The sequence below is a fragment of the Lycium barbarum genome, chromosome 9, assembly GCF_019175385.1.
Source record: "Lycium barbarum isolate Lr01 chromosome 9, ASM1917538v2, whole genome shotgun sequence".
Classification (NCBI taxonomy): domain Eukaryota; kingdom Viridiplantae; phylum Streptophyta; class Magnoliopsida; order Solanales; family Solanaceae; genus Lycium; species Lycium barbarum.
Genome location: NC_083345.1, coordinates 31,476,130 through 31,500,919, shown reverse-complemented (window position 1 = coordinate 31,500,919; position 24,790 = coordinate 31,476,130). Strand labels below are relative to the sequence as shown.

The 24,790-nt window shown below is 37.4% G+C and overlaps 1 protein-coding gene across 1 annotated transcript; it reads left to right on the top strand.

Moving 5' to 3' along the window:
* Nucleotides 1-2,243: 2,243 nt before the first annotated feature.
* LOC132611050 (probable glutathione peroxidase 5) lies at nucleotides 2,244-14,492 on the top strand. The gene is made up of 6 exons (XM_060325464.1): nucleotides 2,244-2,447; nucleotides 2,559-2,635; nucleotides 2,749-2,810; nucleotides 8,334-8,452; nucleotides 12,218-12,385; nucleotides 14,133-14,492. The coding sequence occupies exons 1-6, from the start codon at nucleotides 2,394-2,396 to the stop codon at nucleotides 14,163-14,165; spliced, it is 513 nt and encodes a 170-aa protein (XP_060181447.1). The 5' UTR covers nucleotides 2,244-2,393; the 3' UTR covers nucleotides 14,166-14,492.
* Nucleotides 14,493-24,790: the final 10,298 nt, after the last annotated feature.

Here is a 24,790-nt window from a genome sequence, read left to right as displayed (position 1 = left end):
GCATTTTTGTCCTCAGGCAAATCTAGATACATGCCAAAACATGTGGCCCTGAAGAAATCCTCCAAGTCCTTCTCCTGAAGTATCTTCCTAAAGTAATCAAAGGGCTTGCCCATGATTGATTTTACAACAAGATCACCATTCAAATCACCTAGTTTATCCATCGGCATCTGCACACGGAACTTCTCAATACTGAAAGTTTTGACAACTTCATCAGTGGAAGGTCTGTCAATATCAGTCCCAATAGAAAAATCAATAGCCCCGGTCGCCGACCTTTCAAAAGATGCAGTTTTATCCTCTTCATTGTCATCATTATTTACATCATCATCATCATCATCATCATCATCATCATCTTCTTCTTCTTCTTCTTCTTCTTCTCGTTCATCTACTTGATCTTCTTTACTTTCTTGGCCAGAAACTCCTACTTGAGAGGTTCCTGTTCAGCAGTTTGTTCAGAAAGAATATTTGCATGTTCAGCAAGATCATCTAATGATGCCCTCTTAGCTCTTTTACTAACTGTAGATGATTCCTCCCCTTTTCTTTTTCGTGAAGACATTTTATCTGCACACAGGAGATAAGCAAAAACACTTTCAATTGATTTGTGCACCATTTAAAGTAAACAAATAATGAATTTTTACAATAGCTGAAGCATATGTTGCAACAAGTGTGTAATATATTGGAACAACTCCATCATATGTTCCAACAACTTCATAAGTTGTAGCAACAGATTATACATCTGTTGGAAAATATCAATACAGTTGCTGCAGCTTCCTCAGCAACTGTATTGATTATTTCCAACAGATGGATAATCTGTTGCAACAACTGGTAAAGTTGTTGGAACATATGATTGGGTTATTTCAACAGACTAATCTGTTGGAAACCATTAGAACAGTTGTTGCAGCTTCCTCAGCAACTGTTTTAATAATTTTCAACAGATTTTAAATCTGTTGCAACAACATATTCACTTGCTGCAACAACCTCAGCAACTAGTTGGATTTTTACCAATAGATTAGAAATATGTTGCAACAGATTACTCAGCTGTTAGGTAAAAAAAAAAAAAGGCCCTTTTTCCAAAGCCTTACAAGGACAACAATAGGACAACAACATCTATTTCACTATTAGGGTGCAATATTAGTGTATTACAAATACACAACAGTAAAAAATTGAACAAAATACACAGCATTGCATAGACACCCCGCCCATGTTCTTCCTCTTCTTCTTTAACCAAAATTAGTCATTTTCGTACTTTTATTTCAAAACCCTAACTTTTGAACCAGAAAAAACATTTGTTTCAATACAAACACACAACCATCACAAGTTAAACAAAATAAACCAACCTCAACTGTCAAACAAGTGCTGAAGTTGCTGCAACAACTTACTCAGCTGTTGGAAAAAATCCAAAAAAAATTCAAACCCCTTTTTCGAAACCCCAAGGAGAACAAGAACACAAACAGTACCAAAAACCATAATTTCACAACCACATACACTATTTAACAACACAGAAACCCCAACAAGTGGAACAAATAGAGAAAATACGGGTTTTGTCAAGCCCAACAAGCCCTTTTTTCGAACTCCTAAGGAGAACGAGAACATAAACAACACCAAAAACCAGAATTTCACAATCACATACACTATTTACAAACACACAAACCCTAACAACTCGAACAAATACAGCAAATAAGGGTTTCTCAAGCATTGAACAACAAAATAAACAACATTGCAGACAAACCCATGTTATTTTTCTTCTTCTCTGACCAAAATCATCATTTTCTCACTTTGATTTCAAAACCCTAACTTTAAAAGAAGAAAAAGTTGAGCGATTTTACCTGAGAGAAATGGAGAGCAGTTCGTTTCTGAGTCGGCTTTTGAAGAGGTTGAAGACGGTTTCAAGAAGCACATTTAGCAGTTGAGATCAGTTCGTGGGTTTGAAGTTGAAAGTTTGAAGGAGCAGTTGAGATCAGTTCGTGTTTTGAATGAAGTTCGTGTGGTTTGATATTAGACCGATGTTGAGTTTGAAATAAATGGGGGGTTGGATTAAATGGTTTGGGGCCTTTTTTGTATTTTATAAAAGATTAATAAGTTTAGCAAAATACATTTTTAACTCCAATTTTTTTAATCTCAAATTTAATTGAGTTTTGACTTGATGATCTCTACAAGTCACCTCTGGTAATTTGCAACCTTAAAGTGACCTTCACTTAAATTTTCGGATAAACATACTAAATATTAGCTGGCAAATGAAGGTACCAAGTGAGTCCCAAACCACATTCACATTCAAGAAATTCAGATAAACCATTTACCCAAAACGCTGTTACCTTTATTACTAGTATATATATATATGTCTTCTTAAACTCAAATTCTTTTCTTGGGTAGACTTATAATTCTCTGTTGACAAAAAAATGGGTGCTTCTGAATCAGTTCCACAAAAATCAATCCATGAATTCACTGTCAAGGTGATATCTTCTTTTTTTATGAATTCTCTATGTTAAGCTTTTTTCTTTAACTTTTTGTTGATGGGTGTTTATTATTTCTATGCTTTGTTCTATTTGTTTCATTGTTTACAGGATGTCAAAAGGAAAGATGTAGACTTAAGCATCTACAAAGGAAAAATGCTTCTTGTTGTTAATGTTGCATCCAAATGGTTCTCTATTCGATTCTTGCTTTTTTTTGGTCATGTCATATCAGTTTTGATGATGCTACCTCCTTGTGCATGTGGTGATAGTGTTTTTTTTCCTCTTATTTTGGTTGAATCAGTGGTTTCACAAGCACCAATTATACCCAATTGACTCAACTCTACAACCAATACAAAGATAAAGGTGGGTGGTTTGTTAAGTATCTTGTTTTTTGTAAGTACCCTTTTCCACGTTTTGGGTGGAAAATGTTTTCTAGGAAAATAAGTGTGTTTCTTACTTATTTTCTTGTGTTCGGTTCGTAAGCAAAAAATATTACTCCTAACCGCTGATGCACAAACAATGGAAATTAAGAAATAATCCAGGAGAAGAACTTGAGGAAAAGGGGGAACTAACTCAGGATCAATCGAGAATTTAGTTTGAGAAGAGTATAGAGAGAAGAGAAGAAACTGTATTTTATTAGATGATCAACAATTGAGTAATACAACCTGTACTTATACACAATTGAATCAAATCTAAACTAATCTACTGCACCTAACTATTGCAGCTGGCACTAACTGCTCTTAACTAACTTTTAGTTCAACTGTAACTAACTTTTGAACTGCTTCTGCACTACTTCACTCGAACCAGCTGTCACTTGAGATCTCTTGTAATCCTTGCATCAATACCCCGTTATTGAAGAACATCCTCGTCCTCAAGGATGGAAATCAGGGAACCTATGCTGTAATTCAGTAAGGTACTTCCAAGTGGATTGAGCAGAATCAATGCCTAACCACTTAACCAAAACCTGACAAACTGCTTTATTTCCTCTTTTCACCATTCTCCTTTCCAAAATAGATTCAGGTAATGGACAGTAAGGACTAGACAAATGTAGAACTGGTGGATGAGATATGCATTAGGGACCTCATGACACTTCTTCAATTGTGAAACATGAAATATTGGGTGAATAAGCACATTAGATGGAAATAACAACTTGTAGGCAACTGCTCCAATCTTAGCAACAATCACATAAGGACCAAAGTATTTCGCTGCTAACTTGTTAAAAGGTCTGGACACCACATAAATTTGCCTATAAGGCTGCAACTTCAAATAAACCCACTCTCCTTCAACAAACTCTTTGTCGGACCTATGCTTATTGGCCATGTCTCTCATTCTCTGTTGAGCTCTAGATATATGGAACTTTAAGTAACACTGATGAAGTGGAGGTTTCTGCCCATAGAGTACCTCATAAGGAGTACATTTAATTGCTGAATGATGAGTGGTATTAAACCACCACTCAGCAGGAGGTAGATAAGCAGCCCACCCTTGAGGATTATCTGAGCAGAAGCATCTGAGATAAGTTTCTAAGGTTCTATTCAAGACTTCTGTCTGACCATCTGTTTGAGGATGGTACACAGTAGACTTATGAAGTTGAACCCTTTGGAGAGTGAACAATTCCTGCCAGAAGGAGCTCAAAAAGATTGGATCCCTATCACTAACCATAGCAGAGGGCATGGCATGTAGTTTATAAACATTGTCCGTAAAGGATTGAGCAACTGTTTGAGCTGTGTAAGGATGCTGCAACCCAATGAAGTGATCATACTTACTCAGCCTGTCAACTACCACTAAAATGACATCCTTTCCTTTGGATTTGGGTAAACCTTCTATGAAATCCAAACTAATATCAGTCCAAACACCATCAGGAATAGGAAGAGGTTGAATAAGACCAGGATAAGCAAAAGCATCATACTTATGTCTCTGACAAACATCACATTTATCTATAAATGTTCTAATATCCCGAGCCATAGATTTCCAATGAAAGAGGGATTGCAACCTTTTGATTGTAGAATCCATACCTGAGTGACCCCCTTGTGGTGTAGAATGTCATAAATGGATGATATTTTGTCTCAGCAACACATCTGCACCCACCACCAATCTGTCCTTCCACCTAAGTTGTGAGTTGATCCAAGTGTAAGACTTGTATGGTTGTAACTGAAGTTTAGAAATCAGTGCTTGTAACACAGGATCATGAACCCATGATGACTGAATTTGCTCAAACAAGCTGTCATTAGGAGTTAATAATGAAATAGCCAAAAGTTCAACACATTGGTTCCTGGATAAGGCATCAGCAGCTTTATTCTCATTTCCATTTATATATTCAATAGAAAAATCAAATGCCATCAGTTTTGAAATGCCAGCAACTTGAAAGTCAGTATGAATATTCTGTTCAAGTAAGTGTTTCAGGGCTTTTTGATCAGTCCTCTCACAATAAAGTGATTTCTCAATAAATAATGAGACCATTTAGTAACAACAAATATAAGTGCTAACAGCTCTCTATCATAAACACACATGGCTTGGTGCTTAGGAGCTAATGATTTGCTGATATAGGCAATTAGATGACCTTGCTGCATTAAGACAACACCAATTCCTAATCCACTAGCATCAGTCTCAATAATGAATGGCTTAGTATAGTCTGGCATAGCTAATACTGGGGTAGAAACTAATGCATCTTTGAGTTTGTTGAATGTTGCAGTAGCATTGTCACTCCAACTGAACTTGTCCTGCAATAACTCATTTAGAGGTTTAGCAATAGAACCAAACCCCTTGAAAAATCTCCTATAGTATCCTGGCAACCCAAGGATACCCCTTAATTGTTTAATAACAGTTGGTATCAACCAGTCTTGTACAGCTGAAATTTTCTTAGGATCAGTAGCTACCCCTTGTGCACTGATAAAATGGCCTAAGTACTCTACTTTTGGTACTCCAAAAGCACATTTAGAACCCTTAGCATACAACTGGTGTTACAAGGACAGATTTCCTAAGGAGAGGTTTAAAAACAGAATTCATAAGGCTTTGGAAGGAAGAGGGTGCATTTGTCAAGCCAAAAGGCATGATCAGAAATTCATAATGCCCTTCATGAGTCTTGAATGCTGTCTTGTGTGTGTCTGCCTCATCCATTCTCAATTGGTGATATCCAGCTCCAAGATCAATCTTAGAGAATGCCTCAGCTCCACCCAACTCATCCAACAAGTCTTCTATTATTGGAATAGGAAACTTGTCCTTCACAGTCAACTGATTCAAGTCCCTATAGTCAACACAAAGCCTCCAACTCCCATCCCTTTTCCCACTAACACAACTGGAGAAGCATATGGACAGGTGCTATGTTGAATCACACCTTGGTCCATCATTTCCTGTACTAGTTTTTTAATAATATCCTTCTTTACCCCGTATGGTCTTTTACTGACAGGAGTAGCTGAATCTATAAGTGGAATTCTATGATCAAATGGTCCTCTATGTGGAGGAAGTGTGTTTGGAACCTCAAAAATGCATTTGTACTGTTTCATCAATGAATCTAACACAGGAGGAATTTCAGTACCTTGTGTAGCTTGGATACTGTTACATTGCATTTCTGGTGTGTCCTGTGAAATCAGTGTCAGCATGAAAACTTGGGCCTGATCCTCAGTCCTCTTATTCAATGCTTTTGCCTTAGCTGTTTTGAGTTGAGTAGTAGTTCCTCTTAAGACATGTTTCTTGCCTTGACGTACAAACTCAATAGTTTTATTCTGGAAATCAAAAAGACTTCTGCCTAAGGTGTTCAACCACTGCACACGCAACATTCCCTAGTGGTAATAGAAGGGATCAGAGGAAAAAGTGGTTCCTTGTAGCAACCATTGAACGTTTCTACAAACTGCAGCAGTTTGAACCTTCCTTCCATCAGCAACACTCACAGATTGTTCCATGATAGGATTAATTTGGCACCTCAATTTCTTTGCAACTTTTTCATCAATAAAGTTGTATGTACTGCCAGTATCAATCAACACCTGTAATGGTTTCTTTTCATGATAACCAGTCACCCTAATGGTCTGGTATCCTGTAACCCCAGTGAAGGCTTGCAGAGAAATAATCATACATTCATCAGTATTTCCAATTCCTTCCACTCCTCTCCATCTTCAAGGACTTCTACCAAGAAAAGCTGTTTCTTAGCTTTGCAAATGTGACCATGCACATACTTTTCATCAAAAAGAAAACACAACCCCTTAGCCCTCTTTTCATCCATTTCAGCAGCAGTTAATAACTTCCTTCCAGGATTAGTATTAGGAAATCTGTTAGGTCTGTTATATGGTTCAAAAGGTTTTCTGAAGGAATTGTTAGGTGAATTGGACTTTTGGTAATTTTGGTATTTAGGAATATGTGGAGTTGGTAAAATGGGAGTCTGTTGTTTGCTAGAAGGTTTACTAGTACTCCAAGATACAGCTTGTGCTTCAAAAACTTCCTCTTGTAGCTTAGCAATTTTATAAGCCTGCAATTAGGTTCTAGGTGCTTGGATCCTGATAGACTTGTTTAGCTCAGGTTTCAACTCTCCTAAGAAACAACTTATTGCATTCTAATTTGACAGGTTAACATAGCAATCTATCAAACTCAGATTGGTATTCTCTCACAGTACCAGTTTGTTGCAGACTTTTAATGGCCTCCATTGGATCTTCAAATCCATCTCCAAACCTCTCATTAAGGGCCAAAATGTACTCGGTCCAAGTAGGATCTGAAGTAGCACCTAGTAAGATCTATGCCATGCTAGAAGTGACCTTCACCCTTTAGTCATAAGGAACCTCATCCGTAGAAAAGAATTGGTCCATCTTATATGACCAAGTTCTTAGGTCTTGCCCAGAAAATCTAATCTAGAATATCTAGTAAGATAACTACCATGGAAATTCCCATTCACAGCTTGTCCATTCTGGAATTCCTTTCCAGAGTTTCCTTGTCTAACATCCCTAGAACAATCTTTACCAACAGAAGATTCAGCTCTGACATTCTCAACTTCTTTTTTCCTCATTCCTCCAAGAGCTTGCTTGATCTCTAAAAGTTCCTTATCAGTCTGAACATCTCTATCATTCATACTCACCATGCCTTCCATCAACTTCTGCAACTGTTCTTGGATTAAGGACAGCTTTCCTTCAACATCATCTGAGGATTCATCTTGATTCTTATCTCTAGCCGTGGTGTTAAGCCGAGAATCGATGAGATCTGATACCAATTGATGCACAAACAATGGAAATTAAGAAATAATCCAGGAGAAGAACTCAAGGAAAAGGGGGAAACTAACTCAGGATCAATCGAGAATTTAGTTTGAGAAGAGTATAGAGAGAAGAGAAGAAACTGTATTTCATTAGATGATCAACAAATGAGTAATACAACTTGTACTTATACACACTTGAATCAAATCTAAGCTAATCTACTGCACCTAACTATTGTAGCTGGCACTAACTGCTCTTAACTAACTTTTAGTTCAACTGTAACTAACTCTTGAATTGAGTAACTAACTTTTGAACTGCTTCTGCACTGCTTCACTCGAACCAGCTGTCACTTGAGATCTCTTGTAATCCTTGCATCAAAAGCATTTGTATATAATCTAGACAAATACTATGGGGGGTGCGGGTGGGGATAGGGATTGGGGGTGAAGATGAGGTGTGTTGGAGAGCGGGGAGGACACAATTAATGTGGAATGCCACTTGTGGGACTTGTTTTCCCTAGGCTAGGGAAGTCATTTTCTTGAGTTTTAAGAAACTTTGTTTTCCTAGGAAAATGTCTTCCAAAAAAATTAACCAACCAAACACGAGAAAATTCCATACCGAGCAGGCCCTTTATTTCTCTGAAGGTTTGTTCACTCTTACTAGAAGTTTTTGGTTCCTCTGTAGATACTCTTATACATATATATTTGAATTGAGTTTTCAGGTTTTGAGATCTTGGCCTTCCCTTGCAACCAATTTTTGAAGCAAGAGCCTGGTACGAGCGAGGATGCTCAAGAATTTGCTTGCACAAGATTTAATGCAGAATATCCCATTTTCCAAAAGGTATGCTAATTGAATGATAGCAAACAACATTTGAAAATTTAAGGTTCTTTCACTCTATCGTAATGAGTTGCATTATTTCTTGTTACACTTTGATGAATCCTTCTATAGGTGCCTTGGCTTACAGAAGTCATGAGCATATTTTCTGCTGGATGTGGAAACAATTAGTGTAAATTTGCGTCTTTGCACGTGTGTCTGCTCTAAATTTGTCTAATCTTGTATGGTCATACATCTACAACACTCATCTTGTGGATGTGTTAGACCTTAAAGGCCCAACATTCACGTCGGTGTTATATTGTTGTTTCACAACCGTTCATAGGACTTGTCTTTCACTTTAATAGATATCCTTCAATCGCTCTTTAATAGATATCCTCCAATCGCAATATTCTGTGTTAAATCTTTATCTGTCATGTAATCTCATCTCAACTTCACTTTTTCTATGATGGATTTATGTACGTTGCATATATTTTGTTTTCTACTTAATGTTAAAACACTTGGTTTTTAGGGTGTTTCTCCACAGCTCAAACTTCTTGTTAACGCCCTTGCTAGTTTCGTCAATGCAAACAGTTTGTACAGATTGAAAGACAAATGAACTAGAAAGCGATGAATGTAGAAGCATTTGACTGTGTAATTAGAGCTCTAATTCAAATTAAAAGCATGAAAAGAGCTGCAAAATTTCAAACTAAAAGAGAAAGAAATTTGAAAGAGAGAAAAAAGGTTCAAACAGAAAGATGCAGCTTAGGGGTCAGGCAGTTACAACAATCTCAAACTCACGCTGAAATCACTAGTAAGAACTTTGCAATGAGGGCTAATATGAAAAATAATGAGTTACCTGGGAGGCTGGGACTAAACTGAAAATTTTGTAAAGTTGAACTCTGGAAATACAGTTGTACTGCCAAATCTGCGGTTACTTTTTCGAGCTTAAAGTACTATATGTTTCTTTCTCCTTCAGAAAAATCTTGTCCTTGAGGTTTTAAATCTGGAAATTGAGAACAACGAAAATGATGGTTTTCATGTGGGCTTTCTGGTAATAGATTCACCTACTGAACTAAAACTTGATTTGTTGCATTCCTGTTTTCTGTGACCCTCTCTTCAAGTATTGCAATTGCTTTGATTAAGGGTGGTCCGTTGGGGGTGCTAACTGGCAAGTCAGTTGAAGGAGTTACATTCTCTCCGACCCTCTTCTTCAGCTGCTAGACGTGAAATATTTGAGTGGATCTTAAAATATACTGGCAGTTGCAAATCATAAGTTGCTGCTTCTGCTTCCAATCTTGTATGATTTGGCATCACCCAAAATATTCAGAGGACACTTCATGTTGTTCCTGATAGACACTCAGGATTTCCGAGAGGTTTGTAAATTTGTATAAACCTAATCGTTAATCCCAAAACCCCTTCAGCCTGCATTTTTATCTCTGCTTGTGCTCTTGGTAAATTGTTCTTCACATGAGGAGTTGTAGGAGGATCTGTTTGGGAAGATATAATGGAATCCAACCCCCTATGGTCAAACATATGGAGTTCTTCACTTCTTGATTAGTAGGGCTAGTGAAGCAAATAACTGGCTGAGAGGGCCTTGTAGCGAGCAGCACTCTTTTGAGAATTGTTTATGTGACATTTTTGCTCAGAGATTAGGGTCTTTGGTTCATTGGCTGGTCAACAGGTATAGAACCTCAAATGCATCAGCCTTAAAGTACAACTCCTGAACTCAGCTGCCTGAGGGGAAGTGATTATGTGTGAGCTGCAGCCTCTTAACATATATCCACATAGACTCTTTCTGTGGGGCAAACTAGTCAATCCCAATCCCTACTTAGGAATATATCATCACCTTGCTCAATGTGCAACAGAATGTTCCTCTTGCGTAGTTCATTTTGAAATTGAGAGAGGGCATCAGAAGTCATCACGTGGTCTGGTCTATAATGACATGCGTTGGCCATTGGATAGGTACTTGGTGAAATGAGGAATCTTCAACTGATTAATCACTTGTGGATCAGAAAAAACTGGGAGTTGATCCGCTCTCTGTCAAATCTGTGATTGTTTCTTCACAAATCTAGTAATCATAATGGCGGTTGGTGAATTGATCTTCCCTTTGACCACATTAAGAGACAATTTCTCCCTTCTGGTGCCTATTCTTCTACTTTACCTGTATGACCTTTCTCCTCTTGGATAGCCATCATACTGACTGGAGTTTGGGAGGTGTAGTGGCAGGACACAAGGATCATTGTGGTTCAAAGTTTCGGGGAGGAATTATGACAGCTACTATCTCATTTAAAGTTTTAGCGGGTTTAAGAAACCAGAGCAAAATTTATTTATGTAATATGTCTTTGAAGAGCCTAGGGGACAAAGGGTTGGCTTATTGTCTACAATGATATAGTTGACAGTTACATAGTTAACAACCATTAAGTATCTCTTAGAATTAGAGTGTACTTTGCTATTGTATGATATGGATTGCTATCGTATGATATGGACTGCCAAAGTTAGTCTGGCACTCTGGCGTTACTTAATTCTATGATATAATAAAGGGTGAGAATGTGATAATAATTGCTACACCCCCCCCCCCCCCCCCCCCCCTTCCCGCCCCAACAAAAAAAAGCAAACACTCACACAAAGGAAAAAAGAAGAAGAAGAAGAAGGAAGCCCCGGTTTGCCTTCTAAAAATGCTGCTTAAATAAATTGTTCTATACTTTATGTTACTCGACTTTTGGCGGCATGATATTTGAAATATGTATGACTTTGTGTTACACAGTTTCTAGTCCACATCACCAGATTAAGATGCTTAAAATATTTGACTATTTATCAACAACGCGTAATTTCCCTAAGCAAGGATGGTCCTTTGCATAATTTGGTTTGAATTCTCCCTTGATGTTATAATGGTCTTGCTGTGGATTATAGTTGTTAAGTGCTCACATTGGTTGAGGAAATGGAGTGTTGTCTTCTTATATTGTCTTTGGGTAACCCGCACTAATGAGCTAATAGTTGGGGTTGAGTTAGACCCAAGATTCAATTTTTAATATGGTGTCAGAGTCGAGACTTATTGCGATTCTTGGTTTACACAATGTTGGGTCCTCATGTTTGTTGTCCACACTCCAGTTTCAGTCATGGGCGTGCTGGGAGGTGTTAAGTGTAGTGGTTGAGAAAATGGGTTGTTGTCCCCTTACATGATTTTGGACGATCATCACCTCATGAGCTAGCTTTTTGAAGTTGAGTTAAGCCCAATATTTCATTTCTTAACAATAGTTATAGTTTTTGGCTTGATAATAAACCACACCTTATTTTTCTCTAGAAACAATTAAGCCTTGATTGTTATGGTTTTAAACAGTTCAATTGTATATTCCTTTTCACATCCTACATCAGATAACTTGAAAACTGTCGTATCTCTGTTAAGCACAACCTAGGAAAATTTAGGTTTGAGAATATTATAATCTGAAATCGAAGAGTTCAACTTTTCAGTTATGATGTGTCATGTCCATATTCGTGGCTTCTACCCAAATCTGGAAGCAGCTTCTTTCTGAATAAGCAGAAAGTTCTTTGTAGTATAGATGATTGGGCGGAGTTTGTAGAGAATCATATTTTGTAGATTCTTTATCTTTTGGTATACCCCATGGATACGGCCAGTTTGGCCATGTTTATGAATGAAAATACCTTTACTTGATCAAAAAAAAAAAAAAAAAATTAATTAAGATTTCGAATAAATATATGAATAAAGCTCAAATTGTTTGATTGCTGCACAGAGGACTTAGCAACAAACTTTGATCACAATGATTTGATTCTCAGGTGCGAGTTAATGGTCCGAATGCGGCACCAGTCTACAAATTCCTTAAAGCAAGCAAAGGTGGTTTTTGCGGTTCCAGTATTAAATGGAATTTCACCAAGTTTTTGGTTGATAAAGAAGGGAAAGTTATCCGGCGCTATGGCTCAACCACTCCACCATTATCAATCAAGGTTTCTCTCTCTCTCTAGTGTACACACACACAGCACAGCACAGCACAACACAACACAACACAACACCCACACACGCTAATGCTAAAGTTCGTGTACTGCCGTCGCTGTGGTTTTGAGTATAGACACCTTATCAGTTCTCCTCAAGAACTCTGATAAACCACTGTGATTATCCTATATAGTTGTTTTATTCCCTAATGAAGCCGAATGTTGATTGTTCCCTCAGTCACCATTCCTTTTAGTCCAATGACCATGGTTGATATTTTTTGGACATGGTTGATAGTGTAGCACAGTAGGATTTGATAAATTTATGCAGATCCATGTTCTTAAATTTGAAAAGAACTGTCCATGAACTGATAGTAGTCCTTGTTCAGAAGAATTCCAATTTCTTAGAGACAAAGAAACAACGGTTAATAAACTATTCTCTAGACTACAAATGTAAAGCATTTATTATATTTAAGATCTCTCACGTTCAAAAGATGAAAGTTGCCGAGATGAGAATGTTGAGATGGATGTGTGGGCACACCAGGATTGACAGGATTAGGAATGAGGCTATCCGGGACAAGGTAGGAGTGGCCTCGGTGGAAGGCAAGATGCGAGAAGCGAGACTGAGATGGTTTGGGCATGTGAAGAGGAGAGACACAGATGCCCCAGTGCGGAGGTGTGAGAGGTTGGCCATGGATGGTTTCAGAAGAGGTAGGGGTAGGCCGAAGATGTATTGGGGAGAGGTGATTAGACATGACATGGCGCAGTTACAACTTACCGAGGTCATGACCTTAGATAGGAGGACTCAGATTAGCTAGTTTGGTTTATCCTTTCATATTAGTAGTCGTATTATCGCGCTATAATTTCTTGTGCTTTGATTTCTGCTACTATCTGTTATTTCCTGTACTTTGATTATCTTATTTTATCTGTGATAGCTCCTGCCCCTTTGCAAACTGCTTCTTCATGGCTTAAGACGCTTTCGTTATTTTCATTTCCATATCGCTTTGAATTTCTTGGCCTTATCTGACCTCTTTTTATGCTTTCTATTGAGCCGAGGGTCTTTCGGAAACAGCCGTCCTACCTTGGTAGGAGTAAGGTCTGCGTACAATCTACCCTCCCCAGACCCCACGCTGTGGGATTTCACTGGGTGGTTGTTGTTGTCGTCGTCGTCGTCGTTGTTGTTGTTGTTGTTTGTGTTCATTAATTTCTTGCAAAGATTATGATATACAGACATGTTACTAAGGATTCTTAACGCCACCTTGTTAGCCTCTAAATCTGAAACTCTGATTCTCCTTGAAGATCTGTCAACTTAGTGTAGTGAGAGGAAACAAGACTATACATTAGTGCCAGAGGAAATCTTCAAGTTGCTTACCATTTTCAGATATCTCATGTAGGAGATTGTGAACCAGAAAGTTACTGTATCTTTAGATTTAGTCTTAACACTTAAAATTTTCATGTTAACAAGAATTTGGGTATGATGAATCTAATTGAAGAACTAGTTCCTTGTCCCAGTGATGGAGCTGGAGTCAGGATTTTCACTAAGATGACCCAAAATATGAAAAAAGTAAACACATGAAGAAGCAAGGGGATTCACCATCTACCATACATACACAAAAAATAATTTTGGCCTTATATATACATTGTAATTTTCCGGTGAAGGGGATCCGAATTAATCCCTTGCGCGCCCCCAAGCTCCAACCCTGCCTGTACATTCTTAAATGGTGTTGATAGCTAAGTAACAAATCTTGCTTGGACATTCTTGCAGGGAGATATTGAGAAGGCATTAGGGGAGAACTAAGAAGGTTGTGTCTAGTAAAGAGGGCAGTAGAAGAAGCTTTTTGACGAATTCTATTTGCTAATACTTGGTGTGCTCTCAAGTTCATTCCTTTTTGTGATGGTTTTGAGCCTTTGTTTGAAGGATTCATGTGCTGCAACCCCTAATATTGTACATTGTGTATATTAGCTTGAAGTTTTAGCTATTGCTCTATCTATTACACTTACAATGTCCTCAATATCTTGTTGTAGGTAAGCTGATATTAACTATTAGAGGTTTGGTTCGCAAAACAAGTTTTGTATATGGATTTTAATGCAAAATTATAATGTAGTCGTAATAATTCGTGGATTATATTTTGTTTATCATTAGATGTTTGGTTCTTCATATTAACATTTGGCTATGACGTACATATGACATACTTTAAAACATGTTTTTCTAATCGGATAATTTGTTTCTAATACTCCATCCGTCCCAAAAAAATTGTCTCAGTTTGATTTGATACGAAGTCATGCCCCTAATTATGTCAATGATGAATCAAATATGGAGGAACCTGGTGTTGACACCTAATTTTTGACCTCCCGTAAGTCATTTTAATCACTCGGGGTCCCTGGATAATAAGTGAATAAGCTGAATGTCTCTAATGGCTTTAAACGATTTTTTTACAAAAAACGCCTAGGTCAATATTTCTTCCTTTTAAATCAATAAAAAAAAATTTCATGCATAATATTTTATTTAGAAAATAATGAATAATTTTCAAGATATTTGGTGGAATTATTCTTGTTTAATCATTTAAAATTATTTTGTTTAACATTTCTCTTTTATTTTCACCTCTAAACTTTGGATAATCTAAATAGCTTAAGTAATTAATTATTTACCTTTCTTTACTACACCTGATTTTTTTGAAATCACCCTTTAATAACTTAATTAGAATAGTTAACTAATTAAATGATAATTATTACAAAACTGAGCCCTTTTCATATATACTTTCCCCTTTTCTTGATTTTCTTTTTGCCTTAGTCTCAATTAATTTAATTGACCTTTCATTTAAAGGAATTAACTTTTTTTTTTTTTTAGAAATTATCCTGTCGATATTTTATTAAAAATAATATGTTTGTCTTATTTTCTAAAAAATGGAATTTAGGCCAAGAGGCCATAATTAAAAATGCGTTGGGTCAATTGATCAAATTTCATGCCCACCAACGACTTAACCAACTTTTAAAATCATTTTTTTTATTATTGCAATAAATACATAGCAACCTATTTTTCCCCATGGTTTAAATTTTGTCTTTGACAAGTATTTTTAAAACTAAATAGTTAATGATTAATGTATCTAGCATATACACTAAGTATACACAACATATAGGTGAAATATATGTGTATACACAAAAAAGGGGGTCCGTTCTTATCTCTCAGATCGTTTGGACTGAGTCCAAGCCCAATGGGGCTGACCAGAAGGCGGCTGATAAGGGGGATAACCCCCTTTTCCCCTTATCATTTTCTAAGGCCAAATGACCCCTAAGCAGTTTCTCTTCCTCTTCCCTTTCCCCATACACAAACCCTAGCGCCGCTAGGCCTCACGTTTTCTCTCTCATGCCAAAAATGGCAAAGTGGCAGAGAGTACAAGGCATTACAGCCTTTGTACACTCTTTTTGCGTGATAAGCATTAATGATTCAACGATTTCTCACTCAAAAACGTTCCCAAACACAGTATAGGTCGCTTTCATCTTGGATCTTCCTTTTAGTTTTTAAATTTATTACACGATTTTTGCTTTTTTTCTTTATTTTTGCTATTACGTTGTTGTATTTTGTTCGATTCTTATTGGTTGAGTACAAGCGGGCCAGATCGAGTAGAGCAATGCTCAGATCTGGCCATGCGTTCTTGAATGTGTCAATTTCCACCGTAGATTTCCATTTGCAAAGATGATTTGAACAAGAACTAGTTCATCCCACATCGATTTTTTACTAGGTTTTTCACAGCCTCGGGGTTCTATAAATTTATAGAACTCCAACCTTCAAACGAGGAACAAGTCTCAGAATTAGAAAAAAATCAAAGAAAGCTAGAATTTTAAGTTAAATACTTGAAATATAAGTAAAGTATAATTTTTAGACTCAAAAGAAGATCTCTTCGTCTGTTTGAGTTCTTTAGTCGAAAATTTATTTACTTTTTTTCCCCTTTGTCGTGGTTGAGTTTGGGTTGGAAGCACAAGAGGTTTGTGAATCCGTTCTTGACAGGGGCTGGATCGAAAAAAGGTAATACCCAGCCCCTCTTTTATGTTCTTTTTTTTTCAAGTTAGTAGTTATTCTGTATTGCTAAAATGTTCTTGGTTGATGGTTTTGTAGTGTAATTGTTGATTTAGACATTGTTTAGTAAGCTTTAGAGTAAATCCCTTACAAAACATGATACTGTGCCTATGTGTTTAATCTGGTATATGATTATTTGGTTTAAAGTGGGGTGTCTTAAGTCAGTACTGGAGATTGATGTTTAAAGTGGGGCACAGTATCATGTTAGTATCATGTTTTTTAAAAGCGAGCAAGATTAAAACAAGGTTAACAACTTAGAATGTGTTTCCCTTCTCCCTTTATTGGAGATTGATATGCTTAGAATTCTATTTAGTTGTGCCTTCTTGATCAGGTCTGACTAATGAGAGTGATCAGTTTGTTGTTGGCAATAAGTGTAGGGCTAGAGGAGTTTTTGAGTGGACTTAGTCAGTAATTAATCACTACTTAAAATAAAAGTTGAAATAGGTAAATCAGGGATAGAATCATGATGAGAACAAGTCTAGGTGGTGTTGGAATAGGACTGTGAAGGGGGAAGGAAAGGCTAGATTAACAATGAGCCACTGGTTTGATAAAATGTCATTACCCTATCAATTCAACTTGCTAAAACATGACTAAGGAAAAGAGGGTGAGACTATTTAGACCAGATTGAACTATGTACAAGTGAAGTAGGATTCTGTCTAAAGAAGAGTTTGACAAAGGAGGGGGTTTAAGTCAATCTTTTGCTAATTGACTGGTCTTCCAAGAACTGGACAGAAGCCTAAAAATGTTTGCTATATGACTTGTTCATGAATTGTCACTTTGTTCTTTGCACTTGTATGACAGTTTAAAACATGCTTCATTTGCCAGTTAATGCATATCTTCCCTCTTCCTCTTACTTTCCACTTCTGTGAATCTTGTTATGTTTTAAAGCTTAAGGATATGCCCTTTAGAAAAATGGGGGAGTCTACTTAAAAAATATAAATGCTTGGTTCATGGCCATTTGGTAAATGATAGTTTGAATTCCCTTTGTGCTCTATTTAGAGACTCTGAATGTCGTCTTCTTTAAAAGAAAGTGATTGCTCCCATCTAAGTTCAAATTGCTCTCCCTTTGATCAGTGTTGCTAAAACATGAAATGCCTTGCATGAGCGTGTTGGAACCTAACCAGCCTAGATAAAATGGGAACTGCCTATAGTCCACTATTTGAGTAAAGTTATGTCCAGACTTGATCTTTAAAGGCCATATCAAGAGATTTGAATGTCTTTATCTCCTTGATTGTCTCATGTACATTTTCCATGGTTTTTCTAAGTGGGGTTTGTGATATGGCACCACATTAAGGCATTCCTGAGTTGATCTGGAGTAATTCTGCGGAGTGACTTAAGAAACTTGCTTATGACATTTGACTTGTCTTGTGAGCCTGCATGAACTTATTGGCCTCTAGTGTTGAAATGATCTTGACTCTAGCCTAAAACAATCCTAACCATTTACACACTCTTGTAATTGAATTTATTAAGACACTTGGCTGTAAGAAAAGATTCATGATAGCAAATAGCCTTTATAATTGGAAGAGATTGAAGGCAAACTAAAACCCCATGACCAGGAAGAGTCTTTTCAAAAAGAGGTGCTTTGAGAAGGGATCTAAAGAAGGGGTGATCATAACACTGTTGGATCCACCACATTTTCCCTTTGTATAAAAGGCACCATCGCATTTTCCTGGGCCTATGGTGGTGCATGTTGGCTGAATACACCCCCCTAAAATCATGTAGACTTGCTGCTAGAACTTAAGAGAATAAGTTAAATCAGACACACATTGATAAATGTTTAGTAAAGACTTACTGATGAACCAGTGAACATCTGTGCATGATCTCATTGAATACCAAGGGAAGTACTTTAAAAGAAGGTAAGAAACTTGAACAATCATGGGCTAAAACTGAAAAAGAGTTATTGAGATTGTTGAAGATCATACAATTTTTTCTTTTAAAAGGAACATCACCTAAAGAAACAAATGATTTTATATATACCCCTTTATATTATAAGTGTAGCCTGCACATTCTTGCTTGGTGTCCTTATCTTGTTTGATCCAACTGGGACCTGGACTTCATCTACCTATCTGCCATGATTCTTGTATTTTAAGCTTGAACTAAAGTTAGTCCCTCTTTATGATGGTACCTGTCTGCTCAGTCTATACTTAGCCTTTGTAAACTGTGACTTAGGATGCATTTCCTTATTTACTAGGGTTTGTTTGGTTCACTATGCATGTTCAGTTTGTAATTGAACTTCATATTGATATTTGCTATGATTGTACATTTTATTTATAGGAATTGATAAGTTTACTTGGTATAAACCATTCCTAGCCTAAATACAATGCATGATGTGATGAATCTGCTCCTGTTTCCTTGATGATTAAAGGGCAACGATGAATGTAGGAATGAAGTAGTGTCTTGTTTCTTAAGAGTTATATCTGTACTCCATCTTAGGATGAAAGCTAAAGCTATTAAGTGATATTGGATCCTGCCTATGCACTTGTGCTTAATTGTGGTAAGGTTGAGGATCACTTGGGTTTGGCCAAACCTTCCCCCAGTGCCAGCCATGCCTGGGGTTCGATGAAACCCCTTGGATCTTGTGCGACATTGGGAACAAGGAGGGTGACAACCACCCTAGTACCACTCCAATACACTTAGCCCACACATCACTATAATGCATCATGGGAAAAAATATCATGCTAGGACAGCTTGGTTATTCCTATCTAAATGTTATTATTATATGTGTATATTTTCAATGTATATTATGCAAATTTTCGTAGGATCCAATCTAACCTATTTCCTTTTATTTTCCTCCCCCCCCCCCCCCCCCCCACATTCTCTTACTCTTCACATGGCCACTTGGGTCGGGATACAGCCTCCCTATTGGGCCTAAGGCCCAATAGGACAATTCTTTCAAATTCTGCCGAGTACGAGCATAAGGGAAGCTAATATATGTCTATGAAGGCCCAACCATGGGTGAAAATGGTTAAGGGGCTTGGTAACCCCAAGCTTTGTTTGCTTTATTTTGTGATATGATATGTTTTATCTTCACCTTTGTATTTGTAAAAGTCACAACATTATTGGAAACCAAATGGTTGGAACTAGACGTTTTAGGCAAACAGTACTTAAGCCGTTTAGTTTGACTTTAGGCCTCCTTTTTTGCGAAGTTTTCAAAAAATAACCTATTTTTATTTTCTCATTTTTCAAAAAAGGAATTCCTGAAACAGTAGGCAAAACAGGTGTTTTTTTATATAAGGAAACAAACTGGAGATAGAAATTCGCGTAGACACTAGTACTCAAACGATTCTCTATTGAAGTTATTTATCAAAGTTTTCTCTATTGAAGTTATTTATCAAAGTTTTCATTTAGCATAAAAGGGGACATGGTTCTTTTCATAAATAAATCCAGTTTGCAAATGGTAATGAAAGTTTTGGTATCATGGTAAAATAAGAACAAATCAAAGTATACACTATAACTTGATCTTGAAACTGTCGTGATTTTTGCTAAAACCCAAACCAACAAAAAATCGAATTTTTTGGGCCATGGCCCATTGAACCGTTACAAGACCACATTACAGTTGCAAAGATAGTCTTGAGCTTTTTCTTGAAAACCAAAAGAGATAAGTTTGGCTAGGATCTGTCAACATTTCACCAAAAAGTCGTCATCCTTCCCTCTCTTTACTTATAAGATTTCAAAGCCCAAAACAAATAGTTAGTGATTATCCTCCACCAATTTGACTTGTGGCCCAATGCCAAATTAAAATAATCTCTTTCAAACTTATTAAAACAGCCTTCAATGGAAGTAATAGGTAATAGGTTCTTAGCGTACGTATGCGTTTGACCCGGACCAAGTGTGGAGCAAAGCATGAATCAAAAACATAAATACTTCATTATAACACATTTTCGTCTTTGCTTGATTATCTATCCTCATATATAAGAGGAAACATATTCTTTATATATGATGGACTCAAACTAAAAAAATAGCCCATATATAAGGGAACTACACTCAAATTTTTTTTAGAAAAAGAACTTGATATGCAAATAAAAGACAGATTTTTGCAGGAATTGACACTAAATAAACAGTTCATGCAAATACCCACACATTGAAACTCGAAGGTCAACCGTATAGTACGGATCCTTAATACTAGGGTGCCTAACACCTTCCCCAGGGGATCACTAGAACCCTTACCTAGAACTTTGGATTAAGAAGGATTTTTCACGGCGAAAGAATAAACCCTTCAAAATCGGTTTTCCTAATTTCTTAAAAATTAGGTGGCGACTCTTTTAAAACAAAGTCCAAAAGAGCACCAACGATTTTGAAGTAGATTTTCCGAGCGCTAACCCCGCCTGGGGAAAATGCGAACCGTTACACCTGGTCCATTGAATCCCGAAGTTTAATTATCCAACTGGAAGCATAAGGGTCTCATCCTTTCCACAATATGATTACTCCCTTAGACTCTGGTATGCAAACTAAGTCTAGGGCTAGAAAAATGCTTGCCTTCTCAGCCTTCCTATCTCAAGTTAAACCCAAGAATGTCAATAAAGCATTGAAAGATGTTGACTGGATAGTTGCTATGCAAGAAGAGCTTTATCAGTTTGAGAGAAACAAGGTGTGGCAACTGGTCCTAGGCTTTCAGACAGAACAGTGATTAGGACTAGATGGGTGTTCCGAAATAAGCTTGATTGAAAACACTACAAGGGACAAGGCAAGGCTGGTAGCTTAAGGCTATAATCAAGAAGAGGGAATAGACTATGATGAGACTTTTGCTTTTGTTGCAAGAATGGAAGCAATTGAGAGATTGTCAAAGTTTCCTCTTGAAAATGTCTTTACAGGAGGAAAAATTGACAACACCTTATTTCTAAGAAAAGAGGGAGAAATTTGTTGATTGTGCAAGTTCATATTGATGATATCATTTTGATTCCCTTTGTGAAGAATTTGCCAAGCTCATGGGAAGTGAATTTGAGATGAGCATGATGAATGAGCTATATTTCTTCCTGGGGCTACCAGTAAAGTAAACCCTAAAAGGCACCATGATCAGTAAACAAAAATACATCAAAGATCTGATTAAGAGATTTGAGATGGATAATGCTAAGCCTATTGATCAGTAAACAAAAATACATCAAACAACTGTTAGACATGGATGAACCTGGTTCTCATGTCAATGAAACCATGTATAGGGGTATCATTGAGTCCTTACTGTACTAATTGATAGCAGACCTAACATTCTCTTTAGTGTTGGGTTGTTTGCAAGGTTCCAATCAAGCCCAAATGAATCTTATTTGAAGGCTGCAAAAAGAACTTTGAGGTATCTCAAAAGAACTCCAGACCTGGTCCTCTTCTATCCTTTAGGAGATAATTTTTACTTGGTTAGATATGCTAACGTTGATTATGCCGAGTACTTAGTAAAGAGGAAGAGCACATCTAGTGTGAATTTTTTTTTGGGTCGTGCTTAATCTCATGGGGTACAAATAAAAAAAATTCTATAGCTCTTTTTACTGCTGAAGCTGAGTATATGGTTCATGTTTCTTGTTATGTTCAATTGTTATGAATCGAACAACAACTTGAGGATGTTGGTATGCTCATTGACTGTGTGCCCCTGTTGTGTGATAATGCAAGTGCACTTAATATGGAAAAAAAGCCAGTGCAGCACAAAAGGACCAAGCACATTGATGTTAGACACCATTTCCTAAGGGATAATGTTGAAAAAGACTTGAGTTGTATGAAGTTCTGAAAAACAGAGGACCAGCTAGCAGACATCTTCACCAAGGCACTTAGCAGAACACTTTGAAAGAAATCGCTTGGAGTTGGGCTTGATCAAGCTCAACTTGTTACCCACTCACTAGTTCCCTCAGTAATTGGCTATGTTAAGAGTAAAAGTACAATGCTAAAAGGTGTTTTTTGGTGGCATCTAACTCACTTTTGTACTGTCACAGGTATACAGACATGGTAGCTTCAGACAACACAAGTATAGGTGTCATTGCATTACTCAGAGTCTTTGCCTGCATTTTCAAAATTGTCAAGGAACCTGGTTCCTGTGATTCAGGTTAGTAGTCTCTTCAGTACTTATATGTTTTTAAATTGCTCAAAGTGCCATGTTATTAATCTCTTTCCCACCTCAATCTCAAAAATACACTCTCAAATGTTTTTTCTTTATCTAGAATCGACTCGATATTCGGCACCTTTTCTCTACACCCAATTACCCTTGTGTCCTTCTCTTCCATTTAACCCGATTTCTTTTATCTATCTTTTATCACTTCAATTCTCATGCACACCACTTCACATTTTCTCTCTCTCTCTCTCTCTCTCTCTCTCTCTCTCTCTCACTGAACACAACAGTTAAACCCCAAACCGTCTACATTCTCCTCTTTTTGTGTCTTCTTGCTCACAAATTAATCATGTCTCAACTCGATCCTCCATCTCCCATCATACCAGAAATGAACCCCATTCTCTCACAATCCAAAAACCCAACTCTATCGAAATCAAAATCGCAAGAATCACTCCCAAAAGCTCCAATCTCCACAGACCGAAACCCCACTATCTCACCAATAAAGTCAACGATTTCTAGTCCCTCTAGGACTCGCAACAACTAAACCCTAAATAAATTTGTGTCCTCTTCCACAACCCCTATTCCTACTGAAAAGCTCGTTTTGGAAAAGAGTGGTCAAACTGTTTCAGTCTCAAAATACTGAGGAAATCGAGGAATGATGATGTCGAGGTTTCCAGCAAATTTATGGTGGCTAAGGTTGTGGGTACAGATGATCAAATTGTGTTGCTGAAAATTGACTTCTGGTAACATGCACAAGACTGTTGGTGTTGGTACTATAGAGGAATAGGAAAATGCTGCTAATAAAGGGAATTCTGAGGAAAAATCAACTAACTTGGGTAATTCCATACCTTTTGATAGTGCTAAAGGGGTAAATGAGCCTTCAATAGAGTTTGATGGGTCTTTGTCTGAAAATGAACCGTTTAGGTCTAACATTTTAGACAGTGAGGTCAAGATTGTGGCTAGTTTTGTTGATGTCTTGCAGGCTCAGGGAGATAGTGCAGGGATTCAGGGGGAAATGAAAAATTACAAGAAAAGGGCGAACTAAATGAGGGACTTAGTCCCTCAACCCAAGGAGAGTCTGAGTCCTCTACACTCAGGACAAATCCTATCTGGGATGAGAAACTAAGTTCCTCAAGGGTAAATTTGGATGGTCTTGTCAACCCTTTAACTGTCTACCATTTTTGTATCTTTAAGAGATCCTTCTCTTGAGAAGGAAACTGGTTCCAACAGTCCTTCTTAAGAAGTTGATTCCGATGATGATCTTCAGTGTTTAGAAGAATCTCTGGTGCTGTGAAAAAGGGTGGTGTCAACGAAAGAAAACACATTGCTTATAAGGCACCCACCACCAAGCAAAAGAAAAAAGTTCAACTTGAGTCTGCTCTAAAGGCTAGTAAGGAGAAGAGTGTTGTCAACAAAAGGAAGAGGTCAGTGAAACATAGGCTTGTTGATGAGGAAATTGAGTCACCTGCTGATGTGATTCCTGTAGAGGTGAGGAAGAGGATGTGGAAAAATCTTGAATTGTTAGGAAGATTTCAAAGAAGAAAATTGAAGAGATAGGAAAGATAACTAATGAAAAGGATGTTGTGGTTGATGAAAGTGAACAGGGTGAAAAAGAGAAGAGCGTATCTCAACCTCCTAAGAAAAGAAAAAGCAGTATGAGTGAGGAACTTGGTTCCTCAAAGAGACAAAAGAGTAAGTCTTCTGAGTTGGAGAGGCAGGAAAATTTAAAGGCTCAAAAGTGTTGTCAGGCAGAATGTTTGACTCTGATATTAGTGACAAACATGGGATGAAGGAGTTACTTGAGATTGTTGAATTTCAACAATGGAATCAACTCTTTACTAACCTACCCCTAGTGTGTTTGAAAAAGAAGTAGCAAAATTCTATGCTAATTTGTGCTACACTGATGATTACACTTTGGTTCTGTTGGTGAATAGCACAAACTTTGATTTGAATGAAGCAAAACTAGGTGAGATAGTTGGTGTCCCAACTGCTGGATAAAAACAGCGGAAGGAAAGGCTTCTGAGGCTTTTAAGGATTTGGTTGGCAAAAAGGAAGGGACTGCAACTGGGAAAGGCTTTTCAAGAAGCAGCTTAAGCCTAAGTATCAATTCTTGTTTGAGATAGTTAACAAAAAGCTACTTCCACGAGCTGAGAGAAGATCAATTGCCTCCATCGCGAACCTGGTTCTCCTAGAGGCACTATAAACCTTCAATTCCATCAGTTTTCCAGCTCTCATGATAAAGCATATCATAAAGGTTGTTAATGCAAGAGAGGGCAAGCATGATCTTCCGTATGGGTTCTTTCTAACCAGAGTCTTTGAGCAC